Genomic DNA, 23,511 nt, shown 5'->3' on the forward strand with positions numbered 1-23,511 from the left:
AAAAGTTTTGTGGCGCCTAGGTGGTTCACTGGGTTAAGTGTCCTACTCTCGATGACAGTCTGACTCACACTGTAGTGTGGAGCCTGTTTAGAATTCTCTCTCCCTCTCTCTCTCTCTCTCTGCCTCTCCCCTGCTCACGCTCTCTCTCCTTCTCTCAAAAAATAAACTTAAAAAAAAAATAAAGTTTTATTTGGGAGTAATTTTAGATTTACAGAAAAACTCCAAACATAATAAACAGAGATCCCATACACCAGTTTGCCCTACATTAACACCTTATATGACCATGGTACATTTGTCTAAACTAAGAAAACAACTTTGTTGAGTTACTACTAGCTGAAGTCTAGACAACTCAGATTTCACTAGTTTTTACTTTAATATCCCTTTTGTTTTTCTGGATCCAATCCATGAAAACCTCTTTGTATTTAGCTGTCATGTCTCCTTAGTCTTCTATTGTCAGTGATAAGTTCTTAGTCTTTCCTTGTTTTTTTATGATCTTGACAGTTTTGAGGAATATTCTTTAGGTATTTTGTACAATGTCCATCTGCTTGGATTTGTCTGATTAGGGCGATGGGTTTGGGGGAAGAATACTCCATGTTCATGTTGCATTTTCCCTACCCCAGGCCTAGAATTAGACATTTCTCTAAAGAACCCTAGATCCTTTTACTGGAGAATGGAATTAACAACCCAGATCTGGGTGTATGTTTGTCACTACTGGGGAATCACTGCTTCCAAGCCTTCTCAGTGGACAGAACTAGGAAATATGTTTATGTACATAATCCATGTATAAACATATATCTGTAATTATATCTGCATTTACCCATTTTATACATAAGTTCCTAAGAGTACTCCAACTCTAATCCAGTACCACAGGGTTTTATTCTAGCTCTCCCTTTTGCTTATCTTGTTTATCTGTAATTTCCCTCTCTGACAGAAACCTAAATAATAATATTCATCATTTTTAGATATTTGTTCAACCCTAGTATACATGCAAAACAGGTTCAAAATTATTAATCCACATCCTTACAAGAAACAAATTTGCCAACTAAAATATAGTGCTTCTGTAACATTCTTTTATCTTCAGCTTAACATTTTCCAGTCAGAACACCATTTTCCAAAGTTACTCAGGTCAGCTCCTTTTTTTCCTCCCATCCTTTCAGGGAGGTAATGTCATGTATTTGCAATAGAGGTAGTCATTTGTCACCTAAGTTCTTTAATTAGCTTTTTCATGCTGTTGCTATAACATGTAAGACTATGAGATCAATTTTGACATTGTTCATGGCTGAGACTTGGGTTCTAATCCCAAGCAAGTATTTTCTGCATTTATAAAATGTTCTCTAAGGGAAAAAGCCATAATGTTTGTTCACACGTATGTTCATATGTTTAGGATTGAAATGTTAAATGGTTTACTAGAGAAATATTAAAATGCAAAATTATATGGAAATGATAATAAACTAGAAAACTATGTTACCACCTATTCAGTGGTGATATATCAGTTCTGTGATTATTTTATCTTAATAGATATGCTCTGATAGCTGCCCAGTATCACAGATCTAAAGCATTCAATTTCAGAAAGGCATTTCCTCAAATAGATTGACAGATAATACAAGAACAATAAAAATCTTCAGACTGCTTATTTGTACTCTCTCTGGTAAAAAAACAAACAAAAACACGAGGTATGAAAGTTTCCATCTTATTTACACTTACATAGTGTGGTAAGTTTGTATAGATTTCATGTCCAATTTTAGAATCATGTCCCCAAAGGCAGTGTCATCTGGTAAGATGGTTAACTATATAGGTCTAAGCAGCACAATCTACTTGCTAGCAGTAACATCAGTTAAGGACTTTAAGTTTAGCTTTCTCCCCCTGGTGGTAGTGTCTGTGTTGATAACATTAAAAAAAATATTTGTATAGTACCTTAATGTTTATGGCTGCTCCAGCCAATTATAGGTAAGCAATTTTGGGACAGAAGTAGATTTAAATGAAATCGAATCCCATATCAAAACACTTCTGAAGGAAGTACTTGTCTCCTATAGTTCCCTTTTTTTCCAAAATGCAATTACAACCATTACATCATTGTAAATTACATGCTGGGGTTATCTCAGTAGGTAACTGCCAAATGTAAAACTTACAGAAGGTCTTCAATGTAATAATGATGTTTTATCATTTTAATTACAAACTCTTTAAAAAACTCCCTAAAGTGTACCAATTGGGGTGGTCTAAATTAACACTATCTTAGTAGCCCAAGGGTAGTAAAAATAGATTGAACTACCAAATTTCATCATACTTACAGCAGCTGTCTTCCTGCCTCTAGGAAGCTAAGTATTTAACAAAGCAGACAGCTTGGCATTGGCATCTGATTAGCAGTGTGTGTATTGTCAGATAGAATGTGCTTGGCTCTTTTGTTCCAGGGTTTGATTAGAAATCTGGAAAGCAGTGGCATCATGTAACTATTCTTAAGGCTTCTGAAAGGTAAATAAATTGTGATGCTTCTTCTGGTATTGTACATGAAAACGAATCAATGCTTTTCTGGTAATATGCTTTATCAAATCCCAGAAAATTTAAATAAAGGAATTATTTTTTTTAACAAATCAAAGACTGATTGAAATAGGCAGATCTTAATATCATTTTAAATATTTTATGTAAGAAAAATATTTTTACAATTGAGTGCTTTGAATCACATTGAGTCCTGTAATTAAAATACTGTTGGTGGGGAGGAAATGATCATTTTAGAGCACATAAATAGAAGATTCTATTCCTAAAAATATCAACAGTTTAAATGGAGATTCAGAAAAAAAATTTTCAGTGCCTCTGAACATCTTATTGGAAAAAAAACAATCTTGTAAAAAAAAAGTATTGTTTTAATGCAGGTGCCCAAACATTAAACTATAAAACGGTGACTCTCATTACCTTTTCCCCACAAATTTCTTTGAAAATTTATTACAAATGATTGTGCTTATTGGCAAAGTTCAAAATCAGTAGAGTCCATGAAAACAATCTACTTCAATGAGAAGTACATTCTTTTACTCTATCAAATCCATCGGAGGTAATCAGACTGGATGTTTTATTCAACAGGGCTGAAGAAAATTGTTCTACAATAGGTTAATTCAAAATGGCAGCATAGAAAATGCATCTGTCAGTGGGGATCAAATTACAGGGCAAGCTCCTCTCAATGCTTAGAAAAACAAGTCTGCAGTTCTACAGATTATGTGCCTGTGTGTGTTTAAAGGGGTGGGAAAGGAGCTAAATATCTGAGCTAACCTCCAATTAAAGTCAATCATAAAAACAGCCAATTTAATGAGTGCGGATTTCTTTGGGTAATTATAACACCAACCACTTTTTTCTCTTTTAAATCTGTAATTCTGCCTTCTTGTTATTGCTTGCTTTGTCATTAATCGCCTCAGGACCTTGATTTCCTAGCAACAGACTGCCACCAAACATTTGGCTCCTGTTCAACATTTTCTTTGTGAAAAATGGCACTGCTGTTGCCGCCTGGGCTGCTGCAGCTAGACTGGCTGTGTAAGTGCTCTAATAATGTATTCCACTGGAAAAAAAAAAATCACATGATATGGGGTGCAATGACTGAGCTCAGTTAATTACTGAGCTGGGAAGTTTATCTACAATCTAAAGGCTGTGTTGAGGGGAAGGGGGATATAAGGATTAAAAAGGTGCTCCTTGCATTATCAATAATTTACAGGTGAGAATTTATAAAGAAATATTTTATTCTTGAGTTGACAGATTTCTGTTTAAGTTTATTTAGAAAGGGGTGGAAAAGGCTAACATCCCTTAAATGTTACTTGACAAATTCTTTCTTTACAAAATAGCCCCAAACACACAAAAGAATCACAGAACAACTTGCTGTAATTTTAAAAAGCAAATTAACCTATGTATCTGTCAGCTGTTTCTTTTCTACTTAAGGCAAAAATCATGTGTATATGTAAATATGAGATGGCAGAATGAGGTTTTCATTCACAATATGAACACTACACATAATGAAAACAGAATAATTCAAAACACTGTGTTTTGATATACTGTATACCTAAATAACTATTTTAGAAAAATGATAGCAGGATATAGATATTTACAATTATGTTTGAAATGAGTCAATTGAGCTTGAAGGAAGTCATAATTGGAAACCTAATGATAAGGTAGGTATTTTACCATTTTTTACTTGGTAGGTTTATTAAGATTTTTTTATGCCTTAGAAATACTACCAACTGCAGTAATAATAGTTATGGAAATTAACATGGCATGTCAGATATGGTTCGCTGATACCTTGCTTTAGTTCTCAGAAAAATGGCTATATAAGAATGGCATGTTTCAGGATTGCTGTCAGGATATGATAATTTAATATACCCAAGAGTACACTAAGTATTATGGAAGCATCTGTGAAACTAATAAGTCAGTGGACATTCCGATTCTTACCAATGTCTACACACTTTATAAAAAACTTCCCACAAAGTACAGTCCCAATTCAGCTCACATGAGGAAGAGAAAATGCTAGTCTACATGAAAATATCACACTGACCACCATGACAGACTAAAATAAAAATGACAGTAGGGAATATTTATAAAGGAGCAATAAAATTAAAAGGTCTTTGTTATATTAAGGTAGTTAAAATATACACACATTTTTAGAAGACAGAAAACAAATTACAGATATTTAAATGATGTTACAGAATTCTGTTTATTACTGGCCTGAAACCACATCATCTCACTACTGAGTCTGACTCTCCACTTTAATATATTTTTACAAAAATCAATTCTTAGTTGAAATAAGAAAGTAAATATATATTCACAATCAGAAAAGTTTTAGAAATTCAGAGTGGACATTTTTAATTATGGAACTGTAACTAGAATAAATATCAATTTAATTCACTATTTACTATGACAGAGTTTCTTGACTTGGGCTCCAAGAATTAGCAAAAAGTCTTTTGAAATCTATAAACTTTCAAAAATTAAATGAAAAATTTGTGAGTAAATAATTTTTTCTGGGAGAGTTCAAAACTAAGAAAAGATTAAAAACCACTACTCTAAGAATATCAAGCCACCAGAGAAATGCTAGCTATATTCACAAGTAAAATATTGTTTTAAATTTGAATTTAGTTTATTATAGCTGTCAAATAAAATAAATGTTAACCTTGTAAGAAACCATGTATGTGTAAAAATATTTTTGAGGAATGAATAATGAAATATATGGCATTCTTTTACTTTACTATATGTGTATTTTCCTGGAAAAGTTGAACCAGGAAATTTTTGGTGTGTTATTTTACATTTTATATTTTATTTGATTGTGACTTTCTTCATATCCTTTAAACTTAACAATACTATAATAATACAGTGTGGTCTTAAATTCTTTATAGAATGAAGAAAGAAATACTTTCAAAAAGGAATATAAAAAATGACTAGAAAAATTTGTGCCATTCATCTGTATAGAGAAGAAGAATGCAATTTGGAAAAGCAGCAATCTATCATTCATAACATCTTCAACTATCTGGGATTTGCTACTGTCAGGACAATGTCAGAGAAAAAGACAGTCTGGATATATCCTAGAAGTCTAGAGGATTCCCTCCAGCTTCTAGAAGCTATTTCCAAGGGGTAGAGAGAAAACACATGATGGACACAAGATGTTAGAGTAAAATGAGCCATATTAAAGAGCTGTGAAACCTGTATGGTCTGAACTTGAGTAACAGTAATATAAATTTATATATGAACTTGCCTTCCTGAATAAGTACTGGAAGGAAGAAAACTGTTTTTTTCTTTTTCATCCCACTTTACCACATTTTTAAGTTTTTAAAAAACTTCATCTACTATATGTCATCCACTCAAACAAAAAATTGGTATTTTAAAGAACTGGCCCCAAAACATAGTTATATTGTATCTAGAACAAATAAGTAAGAACAAAAGCTTGAAAGACCCTCTTTAAAGTGTCTGCAAAAGAGAAATAGGTAGCAGCAAGAAATCAAAATAGACTTATTATGACTTCCATTACATATATCAAAAAACAAAGACCTAAATTATTTGTCTAATTAGGAACAACTGTATCATTTATAATCATAATACCTGAATATCATTGAAATTATTATGACAGATGTAGAAATAAGACAGAATCCAAGGGCCATGGAGAATAACTGTTAATGGGTACAAAGTTTCTTTCTTTCTGTGGTGATGTGAATGCTCTAAAATTAGATTATGGTGATGGTTGCAGAATTCTGTAAATATACTAACAATCATCAAATTGTACATTTTAAACAGATGAACTTTATGGTATATAAATATCTCATAAAGTTATTATAAAAAGATTAAAGCCAATTTTATTTATCTAGAATAGTGACAACAGAACATATGGGTTAAGTCATATAAGCTATAAAGCCTCTATGTGTACAGAAAGTATGTTGAAAAACATTTACACTTATACATACAGATACTAGACTGTTTATGTCCAGGTTATACACAATTCCAATGGTATGACAACACATAAAAATGTACACTGCCATCATAATGTCTATAAATTTTCCCTCTCTTAATCATATTTATTAAAGAGATTTAGTAAATATTCCATCTTCCCAAGCAATTGCTGACTGGTCTGAAATATATAAATAAAGTAAATGGAAGTGGAAACATTTCAGTAGATGGTTTGTTAATTCATTTGGGGCTCTGTGTAAGGGTCTACTGTCTTAACAACTAAGTGCTATACACATGTTTATTTTCTTACCATTCTAAGGCAATTAGCACATAGTGTGGTTTCCAACTTCACATAAAACTCCAGGGCTTCATTATAACACCACAAGTCCAAAACACAAAAATGTCTAATATTTATCTTTAGAGCTCAAAACTTCTTTAACCAATACTATCTTAGTTCTACAAAGTGAAAAGATTATTCTACTTCACTAAAATTAATCTTACTTTAATTTTTTTTAAGTTTATTTATTTTGGGGAGCGGGGAGCAAGTGTGGGGGAGGGGCAGAGAGACAGAGAATCCCAAGCAGGCTCTGCACAGGTGTGCAGCATGGAGCCTGATGAAGGGCTCAAACTCACTAACCACAGGATCATGACTTGAGCCAAAAACAAGAGTCAGATGCTTAACTGATTGAGCCACCCAGAAGCCCCCAAAATAATCTTAGTTTAATATCCTATAGATTCCCTTTCCTTGAGTTTTACATTTGATAACTTGCCAAAATAAGACTTGACAAAAATAACAGGAATAAAAGAGTAAATCGTACAACTTGGAGAATATAGTTATCTATAAAAATCACAAAGCATTAGTCTAAAAATCTCATACTGTTTTTAGCATTTAACATACCCCCTCAAAAAAATTCTAGAGAAATCAGAAATGAATACAAATAGAATTTCTATAATCACACTCTCATTTGAAAAATTTTCTATCAAGAATCAAAGACTATCCCTATTAAGGAAGAAGTAAAAACATTAATCATTTGGGCAGCTCCCTGAACATTAATAGATATATGAAGAATTCTTTATAAAGTTAAAAACTAAATTCTAATGCTAACACCTAAGAAGCAACATAAGTCTTTTTCTTGCATCTCTCTACACTATATCTGAGCTAAAGAAAAATGTGTTTATTTACCACACAGTTTTGGACTTTACTCGAAAGTATACAATTTGGCACATAAAATTTTAAACCACGTTATGATAAAGATTTGGGTATACTAAATGTCAGGGAATTATACACAAACATGAAATGCTCAAAAGAGGGAAAATAAACCTCCACATATTTCTTTGCTTTATTTTTGAATTTATAAATATAAAACTTTAGGTCACCTGCAAAGCTGTTTTCAAATAAAGACTTAACAATTCATAGTAACCTCTAATGAAGTTAATGAAGAAGTACAGAACAGGATGGTTAAAAATACAGGAACAAATCCAAATGATGATCACTGACTTGACCAATATAATGAGAATTCCAATACATAAGAGTTGAAAAACTGCATTTAGAACACAGATAAAATGAAAAGTCTATGGTAGTTCAACCATCCTATCTTCTTATGTAATAATCTCAGAAGAATATTGTAAAGATTAATAAATTCCAAAAAAGTGTTTTAAATTCTAAGTGTTTCGTTAAGAATTGTGACTTATTAAATCAGTTGTCATTTACAAAATAGCTTCAATTTTTTTTTAATTCCATTAGTTTACTTACTCTGCCAAAATATATTCATTATAACAGTACAACTTTCAAAAGATAACATTACAAAGCCTTTTTCCATGGTATAGTAAGATTTAAGGCAATGAGTTTAAGTTACTGTCCATAAGTTAGTAAAACTTTTCTATCTTCAACTGTCCAGATTTTTTGGTGGGGGGGGGGGGGGTTGGGAGAGTATAAATCTCAAACATATATTTAAAGTAATAGTTATCTTTCATTTCTTTTTACATTACTCCAGTTTCTATTAGGTTACCATTATAAGAAAAATTCATTCACTTTCACTAGAACTTTTTTCAAATCTTTTCACAACAGAGCTATGAATATCAGATGATACATACTACATTTTGAGCATAATCAAAATAAATTTAAAAATTTCAACCAATTTTGACTTGTAAGCATATCTTTTGGTAAATATTACCAAAGGATAACAAAATCTTAAAAAAATAACAATTATGTTTTATTATACATTCATTCTAATTTGTCAACCAACATTCATAGAAATACTTCTAATATGAAAAATTGCAAATATATGATCTCTTCGACTAGATTTTTTACAAATTATCACAATAACTCATTTTAAGAACATTAGTTATTGCTTTCAAGTAACTGACAAAGATATTTAATTGTAACTGAGTCTAAATTACAGTTCCACTAAGATAAATTATTACTCATGGCATCACTAAAAATTTTAGTAAAAAATTGAATCAGGCCAAACAAAATGAGAGACATAAAACCCAAATAACTGTTACTGATTATTATTTGTATTTTATATACAAATACTCCTATTTCTTTCCAAATATGAACTCTCTTTCTTCCATGGTTGTACACTTCTCCAAACCAGGATTCTTCCACTCATCTCTAATCAGACCTCCTTTTATTCCAGAAGCAAACATTAGTAACACTTCCTTTTAACACCCTACTCTCACAAAAACCCTGTTTCCCAAAATGGTATGATTCTAGGCTGAAAAGAGATACAAGTGGTCAAGACAGAGTTATAAAATAAACATAAAGAGGAAAAAAGAAAGATCTGTAATCAGCCATGGGAAGTGGAAAAATCACAGAAAGAAGGAAATAAACATAGTTGCCAAAAGAAAATTGAAACTACAAGTTCTATATTCTTAATGATTGACAAAGTATGATTCACTATTCTTTCATTTAAAGTGCTTAATTTTCAGTCAGTAAAAAGGGGCACACATCTAGCTAAATTTATATAGAGTAAGTTAGAAAAGGTACTGAAAACTTTTGTTAAACCTATTTCTTAAATATCTGTTAATCTCTGAATTTAAAAGTTTTCCCATGATAAGCCTAAATTTGCAAGCTGATTAGTATCTGAAACTTGGAACCTTTCCTCAAAAAAAAAATGTTATTAGAAATAATGCATGATTTCTATGCAAAATCACACTGTATTAACAATATAGTTTAAAACACTATAAAGGGCTGACTGAAAATAGAAAAAAATTACTACAACATTAGTAATTATACACAGTTGAACAGCTTTATTTTATTAGCTGAGAACTTTAAAAATTATTTTTAATTGATAAAATGATAACTGAAGAATTTTATAGAATCTAGAATAATAGTCTGAGAAGCTTATTAGGCTGAATCAACCTCAAACCCAATTTAAAACTTATTTCTCAGCAAAACTTGAAATTTTTGCTGTTACTTGATTACTCCTTATAATGATGGCTTTGTCATTCTGGCTTTCAAATAGTTCAAGGAAGGAAAAATGAAATTAGGAGACAGGGAAAGAAAAAAATTAATGGGTTAACTGAGAACTAAATCTGCAGTTTGAAATAAATAACATGTTCCACAAAAGTCAGTATATAACAATGGACACAGAGATAAATCCTGGTTAAGTTATTAACAAGTTCAAATTCAAAGAGAAAGTTAGGGCTTCTTATAGAAAAAAAGAGTAATCTAAAAAAGGTAAAAGAAAAATCAGCCTGGGAATTGCAGCTTCCAACCAAGATGGAGAAATGGGGGAACAGATTTATACTCCTATCTTAAACAATTATAAAAATGGTTTAAAAAAAAAACATATGAAACAATTTTCAGACACTGAATAATAATCAAAAAGGGGACAAAAATCACGTGACTTCTACAACTGTTCAAACTTACTCCCTGAAGAGAGTTTCCAAACTGCAATTCAGACAGAGAGAGCCTTATGGAGAGTCATTCGTCTCCATTTGGGGAGGCCAAGGTGGCCAGCAAATGCAAGGACAGATACTGGACAGACCAGAGCTGCTAGAAGGAATAGGTATGAAATGAGAACTCTGGAGATCTGTAGGGGTTTCCCATGTGCATAAGGAAACAACCCAATATCAAAGTAAGAACCAGAAAAAAAAAACCACATGCAATAAAATTAATAGACAAGAATATTTTTTTTAATGTTCATTTTTGAGAGAGAGAGAGAGAGAGAGAGAGAGAGAGAGAGCAAGCAGGGGAGGGGCAAAGAGAGACAGAGACACAGAATCTGAAGCAAACTCCATGCTCTGAACTGTCAGCAGAGAGCCCAACACGGGGATCGAACTCATGAACCATGAGATCATGACCTGAGCTGAAGTTGGAAGCTCAACCAACAGAGTCATTCAGGTGCTCCGCAGTTTTTTTTTTTTTTAATGTTTATTTATTGATTTTGAGAGCGATAGAACACGAGCAGAGGACAGGCAGAGAGAAAGGGAGAGAAATTCCCACACAGGGCTTGAACCCACAAACAGTGAGATCATGACATGAACCTAAATCAAGAGTCAGACACTCAACCAACTGAGCCACCCAGGCACCCCAATAGACAAGGATTTTAAAACAGTTGTTATAACTACATTACCTAAGTTAAAAATGACAGATGGCAACATGAGTATGTAATATACTCATGGCAGGAGTGAAGAAGGTCCAAATCAAACTTCCAGGGATGAAAACTATCATGCCTGAGATAAAAAATGCACTGGATGTGATTCATGGCATATTGTAACAGAAATGATTTTAAGACATAGCAATAGTAATTATATAAAATGAAGAATAGAGAGAAAAAATGAAATGAGTATCACTAAGGTAAGGGACATTTCAAGTGGCTTAATATTAAATGGACTTTCCAAAAGTGGATGGAGGTGGGAAGAGAAAATATTTACAGAAAATTTTCTAAATTGAACAAACCACATTCACAAGAAACATAAAGAAAACTATACCAAGGTACATCATAATAAAATTGCTTAAACCAGTGACAGAGAGAAAATCTTAAAAGCAGTTAGAAGAAAAAAGATAGATAAGGAGAAACAATGGTAAGAATGACTTCCTTTCTAAAAAAAAAAATTCAAGGCAGAAGACAGTGGAGAAACAGGAACTGGATATATCCTCAAGCATGAAACAACAACAAAAACAAACATGATGCATTCAACAATAGTTTTTAAGACCATGAACATCAAGGATGAAAAACAGTGATCTTTGAGAGTTGCAAAACAATCTAGGCAAGCCCTAACACAGAATGGGCTTACTGCCTTGAGAGAGTTCCCAGGCTACAGCACAATAAGCAGAAACTGGAAAGGACAGAGAGCCCAGGGAGTTAAGGAGATAGAGTGGAGGGTAGGAAGAACTGGGTAGTTAGAGTTCAGAGGCAAGAATAGCAGAGAAGAGAAAACTTGACGGAGAATACTGGAAACCTACAGTGGATTTCTCTATCAACATTCATCAGATCAGAGCCTGGGAATGAGTCATTCAAAAGAATTAGAGGGAAAAGGATTAGAGGAAACAGTACTTGGGGCACACATAATTCTGGGAATAGTGCCTGTTTCCACCATCTACAACATAATTAATGTGGCACTGCATAGAGCACAGGAAGGTCTCACTTCATGAGTAGGGAATGTTTAGCTTTAGACCAGGGTCTCTTAACCTTGGCTGTACTGATATTTAGAAATGGATAATCCTTTATTGTGGAGTGCTGTCTCATACAGTACAGGATGCTTGGCAACATTCCTGTCTTATATTTACTAGTAGGAACATTCACTCATCACAATAATAAATATGTCCAAATTTTACCAAATGTCCTGAAGGGGGAAAATTGTCCCTGGTTAAGAAACCATTGCCATTAAAAGAGTACTACTCCGGACTCACCTAACCAATCATAAAAGCAAGACCCAAATATATTGAATTTGCTCCAAGTAACATAACTGCATCCCAGAATAAACCTCAATAAAATTTACCAATGAAAACTAATGATAACTAAACACATAAAGAGAAAGGAAAACACAATTCTTAATAAGGAGGATAACTAACCACTCAAAACTATCCCAGAATTGACAAAGATGTAAAGACTAATAGAGAAAGATATCAAAATAGTTCTTTTAACTGTATTTTATGTATCCAAAGTAGAGGCGAAGAAGAGATAAAAGACTCAATTCAATCTTCTAGATATGAAAACAACAAATAAGATGAAAAATACTCTGGATGGGATTAATGACAATTCAGATATAGGAGATAATATTAGTGAACTAGAAGGCATAGCAAAAGAAACAATCCAAAGTGAAACACACAGTGAAAAAAAAGTATCCAAAAAAACGAAAAGGGTCGCATCACTGAGCTACGGAGACAACTTCATGGGTAATTTGAGACCCAAAGGTGAAGGCAGCTGGGCAGAAAATATATTTAAAATAATGGCTGAAAACATTCCAAAAATAATAAAAATTATAAATGCACAGCTGCAAGAAGTTAAACAAACCCCATGCACAAGAAATATAAAAAAGAATACACTAAGGCACAATATAATCAAGCTGATCAAACCCAGTAATAAATAAAATATCTTAACAGCAGCCAAGGTTGTGGGTATGTGGAATGTTACATCCAAAGGAACAAAGGTATGGATGTCAGATTTCTTATTAAAAAAAACAATTCAGAGAGAAGATAGTAAAGCAACATTTTTCAAGTACTGAAAGACAAAAAAACTGTCAAAGTAGAATTGGCAAAAATCTCTTTTAAAAATAAAGGTGAAAAAAAGAAGTTTTCAAACATACAAAAACTGAAAACATTCATCACCAACAGACCCAAATATATGAAATGCTAAAAATGTTCTTTAGGCAGAAGGAAAATTATACCAGATGGAAATCTAATTCTAAGCAAAAGAATAAAGAGAACTGGAAGTGGTAATTAAATGAATAAATAGGTTTTTTAAATTATTGAAATCTCTTTAAAAGATATTTGACAATTTAAACAAAAATAATGTTACACTGTTTATAACATGAATAAAAATAAAATTTGTCTGTTCATGGTATGTCAATTATATATTAGTAAAGCTATGTTAAAAAAACAATTAAAATATTAAAAAAGGAAAATGCATGACAGTGATAACATAAAGACTTGGGAGAGGTGAAACTGAAGTCTACTATTGTAAGGTTTTTATACTATATGTGACAGGATATAGTATTATTTGAAGGAAGACACGGCTCAGTCAGGAGAGCATTTGACTCTTGATCCCAGTGTCGTGAGTGCAAGCCCCACACTGGACACAAAGCTTACTTAATTAAAAAAAAAAAAAAAATGAACACAGATAGTAATGAGTTGAAGATGTATACTATCAGCCCTAATGCAGTCACTAAAATAAAAAATAAATAAATAAAGAGTAAGAGATATTAACCCAATGATGGAAATAAAAATACTGGATTAACTTAAAAGAAAGCAGGACAGAAAAAAAATAGAATGAAGGACAAAGTAGACAAACAGAAGACAAACACCAAGATGATGAACTTAAATCTAATCATATCAATAATCATATTACATGGGAATGGTATAAACATCCCAATTAAAAGACAGACATTTTTAGGCTGGATAAAAAAATAGGATCCAACAAAATCTTGTCTACAAGAGATGCACTTTATTTTTTTTAAGTTTATTTATTTATTTTGAGAGAGAGTAAGAGAGGGTGTGAGCAGGGGAGGGGTAGAGAGAGAGGGAAAGAGAATTCGACATGGGGCTTGAACTCAGGAACTGTGAGATCATAACCTGAACCAAGATGAAGAGCCGGGCATTTAACCAATTGAGCCACCCAGGCACCGCAAAAGATGCACTTAAAAAATAAAGACACAAAATAGATTATTAGCAAAAGGGTAGAAAAAGATATACCAAGATATTAATAGTAAAAAAAAAGTTGAATTGGCTATATTAATATCAGAGTATCAGACAGAATAATTAGTGGGGACAAAGTATAATACCAGGATTAAATGTTTCAAATAATAAATGGGTTATATAATTAACCCTACATCCTTATGGACCTAATAACAGAGCTTCAAACACATTGAAGAAAAATCTGATAGAAATGCAAAGAGGAATATACAAATCCATAATAGTAGTAAAAGGAAGATCTCTGGGAAATATCCATATTTAGAAAATAAACAATATGCTTCTAAATAATTCAAGTCAAGGAAGAAAGTAAAAGAGAAAGTAGAAAGTTTTACAAGCTGAATGAAAATGAAAACATGACATATCAAAATTTGTGGGAGGCAGCCAAATCAATACTCACAGAGAAATTTTATAGCACTAAAGGTCTAAAGCAAAAAGTCTCAAATCAATAAATTATGCTTCCACCTTGAGAAAGAAAGCAAAGATGGAGTACGAATGGGGGGTGAGGATGAAGGATGAAGAGTAGAAGAGGAGCAAATTAAATCTAAAGTAAGCAAAAATAAGGAAATAATAAAGAACAGAAATAAAAACCAACCTGGACTCAGGTTTCCCATAGAAAGTGCTAGGAAATAAAGCAATATCTACAAAGAAGTACTTTGTATTACACCAAATAAGTTGTCATTTTTATATAAAGCAGTAAGAAGTAAATAAAATCTCAAGGAGAGAGAGAAGCTCTGAGTCCTTCCTTGGGATAAAAATGACAAAATGCAGCCAAATGAGGGATATCAAAATAAACAATAAAGAAATAGGAGGATGGAGTAAAATACTTGGTGGTGGTTGAGCATTTAACTCATTTAAATATAGAAACAAGACTGTAAGTATTATGGCTATAGAATAGAATGCAAATATTAAAACACTAAAAATGCAAAAATAAAATAAAAATATAAGTATAAAAAATCAAGAACAGGATAAAATGCTGTGGGCTAATTTTCTCATTTTTCATAACATTAATATTGTTTTAAAAAGGAAATCCATAGTTTAGAAAAATGAATAGCTCCAATTTCCTAATTTTTTTCATAAATCTTTCCTAAATATCATAGCCTTAAAAAGGCTATTGTAAGAAGTATTTCTTGCAAGAGAATATGATGTTAAGGTGAACAGCACCTGGAATTTACATTTTCAAAAATATAATTAACTGTCACCATAACTGTAATCCCTTATCACATACTAGGAAAGAACTGAGGAATTTGGTTTAAACATGGAAAAACTGAGTTTACATGCCATAAATGGAACACTTCCTACGAAGGTTAAAAAAAAAGATGTAAACACTTACTTAAACCAAAAGAAAATGTTGGTATATGCGTATTCCATTTTAGCTTTTATCAGTGAAGTTTCTGATGTGAACTCTGCATTGTTAAGTTCACTGAATTATGTGAAGAAAAAGACAATCAAGGTTTTGGGTTTTCTTAATGCTCATGAGCATTATTTATTTATGGAATAGTGGAAAGAAGAGCCGAGTATGTAGATCTGGTTTATTTTACATAATGCACATAGATGTCTTAATTATGGAAATTCGTTGAATAGATACACTGAGCTGCTTCCTCAGGCCAAGAAATTTTGAAATGAAAGAGTTCCCAGAATTTCAACTTGTTAAACCTCAGCTATTTATAATGACAATGTGAGAAGACTGCTGACCCTACAGAACCAATATGGAGGAGCCCACCTAATTTGTTGAAATAAGTATAGATGTATCTACTCAATCTAAACTTGTGGTTTGAGGATATGCTAGGAAAAGACTATCCTGGATGTCTGGACCTTGAAGGAAACTAAAGGATTAAAAGAACTGCAGAGGTGTTATATTTAAGTGATGAATCACTAAATTCTACTCCTGAAACTAATATTACACCGTATGTTAACTAACTAGGATTTAAATAATAACTGAAACTTAAAAAATTAATTAATTTAAAAAATAATAAAAGAAATGCAGAATGTCTTTGTACACATAACATTACATTTCAGAAGAGATTTCACAGATTTTAATGAATAAGCATTATGTACTTAGTTAATATCAAAATAAATAGTTGTAGAGGGGCGCCTGGATGGCTCTGTAGGTTCAGTGTCTGACTCTTGGTTTCAGCTCAGGTCATGATCTCACCATTTGGGAGTTCAAGCCCTGTGTCGGGCTCTGCAATGGCGGCATGGAGCAGGCTTGGGATTCTGTCTCCCTCTCTGCCACCCCCTCAAAAATAAATAAACAGGGGCACCTGGATGGCTCAGTCAAGTTTCTGACTTTGGCTTGGGTCATGATCTCACGGTTTGTGAATTCAAGCCCCACATCGGGCTCTCTGCTGTCAGCGTGGAGCCTGCTTTGGATCCTTTGTGCCCCTTCTCTCTCTGCTCCTCCCCCACTCATGCTATCTTTCTTAAAAATAAACATTTATAAACAAACAGTAAAAAACAAAATAGTTGTAGAATATACAGCATCCCAGGTATCCCTTATGACTCTTATATTTTCAGAACTATTTTAAAATAGCCAAACTCTCAGCAAACTATCAACTTGCCTGGCAATGTAAAACAGCATTCCTTTTACAAAATTGCTGAAATAGAAACTAAGGGCTAACAGCTCAGAGATATCAACCGGAATCCATTTTTGGTATTTGTTTCTGGCTGTTTATTTTTAACAAGTTTTAAAAATAATTCAATCTTCTTTATTAATTTGACCCAAACTGAGCGCTCTACATTTTATATAAACTTGGACTTATATAAATTGTTAATATTATAAAAATTTGAATTTGCCCAAAGTTGGCTACATGCACTATGGTACATAATTATTAAAAACTCTAAGTTGTTTGCAAGTTGGGTCTATACTACCATAAAAATTCCATTCATCCAAGCTTGGCCTATGTTAAATATACATAACTGTTTAAGACTGAGTGTTTCCACTCATAATTTGGAGTCCAATTGCTTATATCAAAATAGAATTATAATTATTTGCTAAATGTAGTTTTCCACCATAATGTATTATCATACTTAACAGCCAATATAAATAACATAAATAATGCCAAATTTTAAACCAGGTGTTCTATGAAAATCAGATTTTCAAATGCATGATGGTTTGAAATAGCATATAAATTCCCCTTCAAGAACCACACTACAAAACAGGCACCCAAGATAGTAACAAAAAAATGAGGCCCTTTAGAAAAATAAAATAGAAGATAATGAAGAGGGAAAATTTCTTAATTTTTGAAATGTTTTCTCACACACTGTCAAAAGAGCTAACATCCTGTATATAATCCTCTCAACGTAAGAATTTACTTGACATTATAAAGGGGTACGATTTGCCTTATAGAGGAATCAATAATAACCTTGTAAAGCCTAAAGCAGTGAACATAAACATGTTGTAGGAGACATTAACACTAGACTGAAAGAAATAATTATATTTTCAATAAACATGTTACTACTGGATAATCAATTTTTTACACGTCTTTGCAGCTGTTTCACAGCTCAGGTAGTGAATGGCAGCAGCTGTTATACCAAAACCATATATTATATGCATATGAGGTACTTCTAATTTCTCGTAGGTATCTACTTATTTGTGATCAGGCACATTTAACTCATATTAAATAAAAACAAGGTATTCATGGGGTGATTAATTCAGGGAAATTTTAGTACCATCTTATTTTAGAAATGAACTCTTAACCAATTATTTTTATGTCAGAATATTTAATAATTCCAATTACATGCTGCCCTTATTCCCAGATTTAAGAGATTTGTCACGATCAATGTTTCTGAAATATTAAATTAAAACATGTCATAGTAATTACTATGGAATAAACAGCAATTAAGATTTTTTTAGGCAAATAAGCTCTGTTTGCAGTGAATATTTATACTACTACTATTTTCCCACACAATGCATGCATCATTCGCAACAAGCAGCCTGAAAATATAAAATGTAAATTTTTAGAATTACTTCAAAAGATCTTAAGAAACTGATTTAATATGGAATTTGATACTTACCTAAGACACATCTATGTATAATGTATCCAAAAGGAGGTAGACTTGAATGTAAGTAATACAAATAATGTTACCATGGAATGATCATGTTTCTATTCTGTATTTATAATAATGATTCCGATATATGCATTGACATGGGCTAATAATTTGCAGGATAAGTAAAAGACAATTATTTAAAAACGTATATCCACTAAAAAACTATACTTAACAGTGTAAATATGTACCAGAAATTTGAATTAGGTAAATACTTACTGCTATATAATAAACTCTTGCTTTTTGTACCAATGTCCAGTTTTTCTCCATATCAAGATGTTTTTCCTTTTTATAACAATTGGCAGCAGCAAGATTAGCTACAAGGGACCTAAGACAACAACAAAAAGCAATTAGGCTGTAATACGATAGTTAAAGTTGTCATGTACTTCTATAAAATTAATTAACAACACATTTTGCAAATTTTGGTTTACATTTTAATTGTTAATTTTTTTAATTTTTTTTAAATTTTTTTTTTTAATTTACATCCCAAATTAGCTAGCATATAGTGCAACAATGATTTCAGGAGTAGATTCCTTAGTGCCCCTTATCCATTTAGCTCATCCCCCCTCCCACAACCGTCCCAGTAACCCTCAGTTTGTTCTCCATATTTATGAGTCCTTTCTGTTTTGTCCCCCTCCGTTTTTATATTATTTTTGTTTCCCTTCCCTTATGTTCATCTGTTTTGTCTCTTAAAGGTCCTCATATGAATGAAGTCATATGATTTTTGTCTTTCTCTGCCTAATTTCACTCAGCATAATACCTTCCAGCTCCATCCACGTAGTTGCAAATGGCAAGATTTCATTGTTTTTGATTGCTGAGTAATACTCCATTGTGTGTGTGTGTGTGTGTGTGTGTGTGTGTGTGTGTGTGTGTGTATATATACGCCACATCTTCTTTATCCATTCATCCATCGATGGACATTTGGGCTCTTTCCATACTTTGGCTATTGTAGATAGTGCTGCTATAAACATTGGGGTGCATGTGTCCCTTTGAAACAGCACACCTGTATCCCTTGGACAAATGCCTAGTAGTGCAATTGCTGGGTCGTAGGGTAGTTCTGTTTTTAGTTTTTTGAGGAACCTCCATACTGCTTTCAAGAGTGGCTGCACCAGCTTTCATTCCCATAATTCTTAATTTTTTAATTGCTACACATTGATTTTATAAATGTAAATAAAATTAGTTTTGAGCACTTTTTGAGACTTCTCTGTTACCTTTGAGATAAATAGAGATACTGATCCTTGTTTTAATACCACCTATTTTGAAAAACTGGAATTTGTTTCCTTTGGTACTGAAATGATAACATTATCCATTTCCTATATTTTAATGGTTTAAAATGCAGTTAGGAAATTAAACTATGTTGTTATGCAAAAAAAGACATATGAACATATGTACATATATACAAAAACTTCAGTTTTTAACTATCAACATGTTATATACATTATTTAACCTAATGCTTTAAAAGCCAGGTATGGGATTAATTTCACAAAACACACATATAAATGTAGGCCCTATTTACTATGACATATTAATTTGCAAACCAATACATTTTAAAGATTGGAGTAAATTCAAATTAATTTCTCTAGACGAAAACTCCCTATACTGGTCCAGTTTTGCAGCTGAAGAATCTAAGCAGGACACTGCATTTAAAATCTTGCTACAAGTGCCAGAGAGTAATTTTGGTTATTGTACAACAAATACAGTTAATAGAATAATTATTTATGTTAAATACAAATCAATAAAAATATTTTCTTCCTCATTCTGACTCTGGAATTAGAAAATAACTTGCCATTTTTTTCACTCTCACAAGGGAACAGTTATGGTTAAAAAAAATAGACATATCATTTCATCACTTGAGATTTTTATAAAATGGTTGGTTCTTCTGCTAAGGAAAAAAAAACTAATTCCCATCCAAAACATATTTCTACTCATCCATATGCCAATTGACTACTTCAGGATACACAATTCTAATTTATGCCCGATTAAATGATTAAAAATAATAACAGTATGAATCAATATATTTATATGCAAATATTACTATATTACAAAGTTAAGAATAATTAGGCCCAATTTATAAAAAATATTTTATTTTAGAGGCACCTGGGTGGCTCAGTCAGTTAAGCATCTGACTCTTGGTTTCGGCTCAGGTCATGATCTTATGGTTCATGGGTTCGAGCCCATGTCAGGCTCTGCGCTGACAGTGTGAAGCCTGCTTGGTATCCTCTCTCTCTCCCTCTCTCTCTGCCTCTTCCCTGCTTGCATTGTCTCTCTCTCACTCTCTCTCTAAAATAATAAACTTATTTTTTTAAGTTTATTCAACAGGGAGAGAGCATGCACTCACATAAGCAGGAGGGCAGAGAGAGAGGGAGAAAGAGAATCCCAAGCAGGTTCTGTACTGTCAATGCAGAGTCTAACACCAGGCTTGATCTCACAAACTGTGAGATTATTACCTGAGTTGAAGCCAAGAGTCGGACACTTAACTGACTGCTTAACTAACCACCCAGGCACTCCTAAAACATATTCTAGTAGTCATGACTTTAGCAAAATTTTGACAGAAATAATTATACATAAAAATAAAAAGCAAACACTTGTGGTACCAGTTACTAACTTCTATTTTGATAATAAAATTACTCTTTGATAGTAAACTACACTATTTCTCTAAAATATAAGTACTCTCACTATCCAAGTGACTATGGTTCAGAGTTTGGAGAATGAGAACATGAATAAAGAAGAATATTGCATTATCCAAATTCTTTGGTTCCTGGGTTTTGGATAGTGATATTAAGAGTGACCAGCCCTATCTAAAACAATTTATCTAAACATATTAGGTTCTACAATTTAGTTGATAATAAGTTTGATAGTGAGAGTTTCCCCCTAGTTTTTCACTTCTAACATCATCTGAACATTACTGATCACCATAACCATAATATTAGTATATTAATTAAGCTTTTGACATCTGGGAGAGCTAATATGATCATAACTGCTCTTTAAAATACCAATTTAGCATACAAAAACAATTCAGCAATTTTATACTACCCCAAGTGGTATCAAAGGCAAAATCTGACCTATTTTTCACTAATGAGAAAACTGTATCTGCATATTAAAGTTGTCTTTAGGAAAACTGAAAAGGGAAAAAGTATAAATAAGTATATTTCAATGTTTGAACAATAAATGGTTTTATTTCTTAAAACCTTAAAATGATCAAGTTCTCCTACACACAAAAAATAAAATTATAGGAAAAGTTTAAACATGGCTTTGGGACCCTAATTGTTTTTAAAAAGTTATATTTTTAGTTATTCAATAACTACTGGACATAAAACTGTCAGGTCCTTCACATACATTTGCTAAAGATCAAGGAATACACAAACAACAAACAAACAAACAAACAGAAAACAACCAAAGGTAAGAAAGTGGAAGAAGGGAGCAAAGAGAAGAGAGAAGGGAGGAAATATAGGAAGACAAGCAGCAAATAAGAAAGGAGGGAAAGAAGGGTAAGAAAGGAGACAGGGAATGTAGGAGGACACACTAAATATTTCTAGGTATAAGGAAAGTAAAATTTCTAGTAAATCATTATTTAAAAAGAGATCATTGTTGCTGATTTTAAGAATATAACAGCTAGAGAAGTTATTTTGCTTTTCCCTTGCAAAGGAGAGAAAAGATGCTGATGAGCAATATGGTAATAATGCAAGGATATACTGAAGAAAAGCCTCTGTGTAGCTGCAAAAGGCAGGAATACAACTAATGTATGGGAAGTTCCTGAGAGATCTATTTCAAGTTCATAGAAAGAAGAATTTTCTAAAAAGTTGCATAAAAATGTAATGGATTGTTTTCTGAGTGGTGCGTTATCCATGACTGAAGTTGTTTGATATGGATAGATGACTGTTTGCCAGAAATGCTTTAGATGACCTAGTTCGTAGGACACTGGATATAATGGAGTATTTTATATATGTTGCAAAATACATGTGTCTATATGTCTATGTATCTGAATATTCCAATCTAAGGATATGGTGAAAAGATCATTCATTCTTTTCATCCCAGTTTCAGCAAGAAACTAGCTACAAGACATTAAATGAAATGTTTTCCTTATTTTCCTTTTCTGATCTTAATTATAAAAATTAGAGACTGAAATTGATAGTCTCAAAAATTTCATTCCGGGGGTGCCTGGGTGGCTCACTGGGTTGAGCTTCAGACTCTTGACTTCCACTCAGGTCATGATCTCACAGTTTGTGGGTTCAAGCCCTGCATTAGGCTCTATGCTGGCAGTGTATGGCCTGCTTGGGGTTCTCTCTCTCTCTGCTCCTCCCTCTCTGCCCCTCCCCTGCTCATGCTCTCTCTCTCTTTCAAAATAAATAAATAAACTTAAAAAATTTTTCATTCTATATTCCTCGTGAATACAAAAGCAGGTACAATAAGGATCATTTTTTTTTAAAGAAAATGATATAAGGAAGAACAGTTGTTTTTTTTTTTAAATGTTTATTTATTTTTGAGAGAGAGTCAGAGCGTGAGCGGGGGAAGGGCAGAGAGAGAGAGGGAGACAAAAGTGAAGCAGGCTCCAGGCTCTGACCTGTCAGCACAGAACCCAATGCGGGGCTCAAACTCACAAACCGCAAGATCATGACCTGAGCTGAAGTTGGAGGCTTAACCGACTGAGCCACCCAGGTGCCCCAAGGAAGAAGAGTTATTAAAACATTCAAGTTTCATGAGATCTAAATTCCAAATTCAGATTGGAATTCAGATTTTACTATTGTTTAAATATCTAATTAGTACAAACCTTCCCTTGGAATTACACTGACCTGTTGTCACCAGTGATGCACACAGCACAAGTTCCTGTTGTTTGCTCATTTTGCTCATAGTAATGAGCATCCACATGGGCTTCAGCAGCTTTCTTCTTCAAGATCTCTCCAAATCTATCTATCCCAATGCATCCAAAAAATGTTGCTGCTTTGTGTGGCTGCTGAATCATCCACTGAAAAACAGGAACATAAATAATTTTAATGGCTCAAAAATATGGTACACATAGAATGGTGGCATAGAAGGGATGCTCTGTTAGATGCTGTGGCTGTTATGAATGGAATTCCAATCCTGTACTAATGCTTATGATAAATGTGATGTAACAACCACATAATATCTTATACTACTTTTAGGGAAAAAATAGAACACAGTAGTTAAGAACTCAGAATCTAAAGTCATAAAGATTTTCGGTCAGT

At 32.7% G+C, this 23,511-nt stretch overlaps 1 protein-coding gene across 6 annotated transcripts in view; it reads right to left on the reverse strand.

Annotated features, from left to right (window-relative positions):
* The window catches only part of ADK (adenosine kinase), a 516,864-nt gene that overhangs the window by 247,130 nt on the left and 246,223 nt on the right, over positions 1-23,511 (reverse strand). For all 6 annotated transcript variants that reach the window (XM_060643139.3, XM_060643144.3, XM_060643142.3 and 3 more), the window contains 2 exons: positions 23,098-23,270; positions 18,527-18,635 (listed from right to left, as the gene is read on the reverse strand). In XM_060643139.3, coding sequence (XP_060499122.1) covers positions 18,527-18,635; positions 23,098-23,270 — 282 coding nt within the window. The remainder of the gene's footprint in view (positions 1-18,526; positions 18,636-23,097; positions 23,271-23,511) is intronic.

The sequence above is a fragment of the Panthera onca genome, chromosome D2 (genome assembly GCF_046562875.1).
Source record: "Panthera onca isolate mPanOnc1 chromosome D2, mPanOnc1 haplotype 2, whole genome shotgun sequence".
In the NCBI taxonomy this organism is placed as follows: domain Eukaryota; kingdom Metazoa; phylum Chordata; class Mammalia; order Carnivora; family Felidae; genus Panthera; species Panthera onca.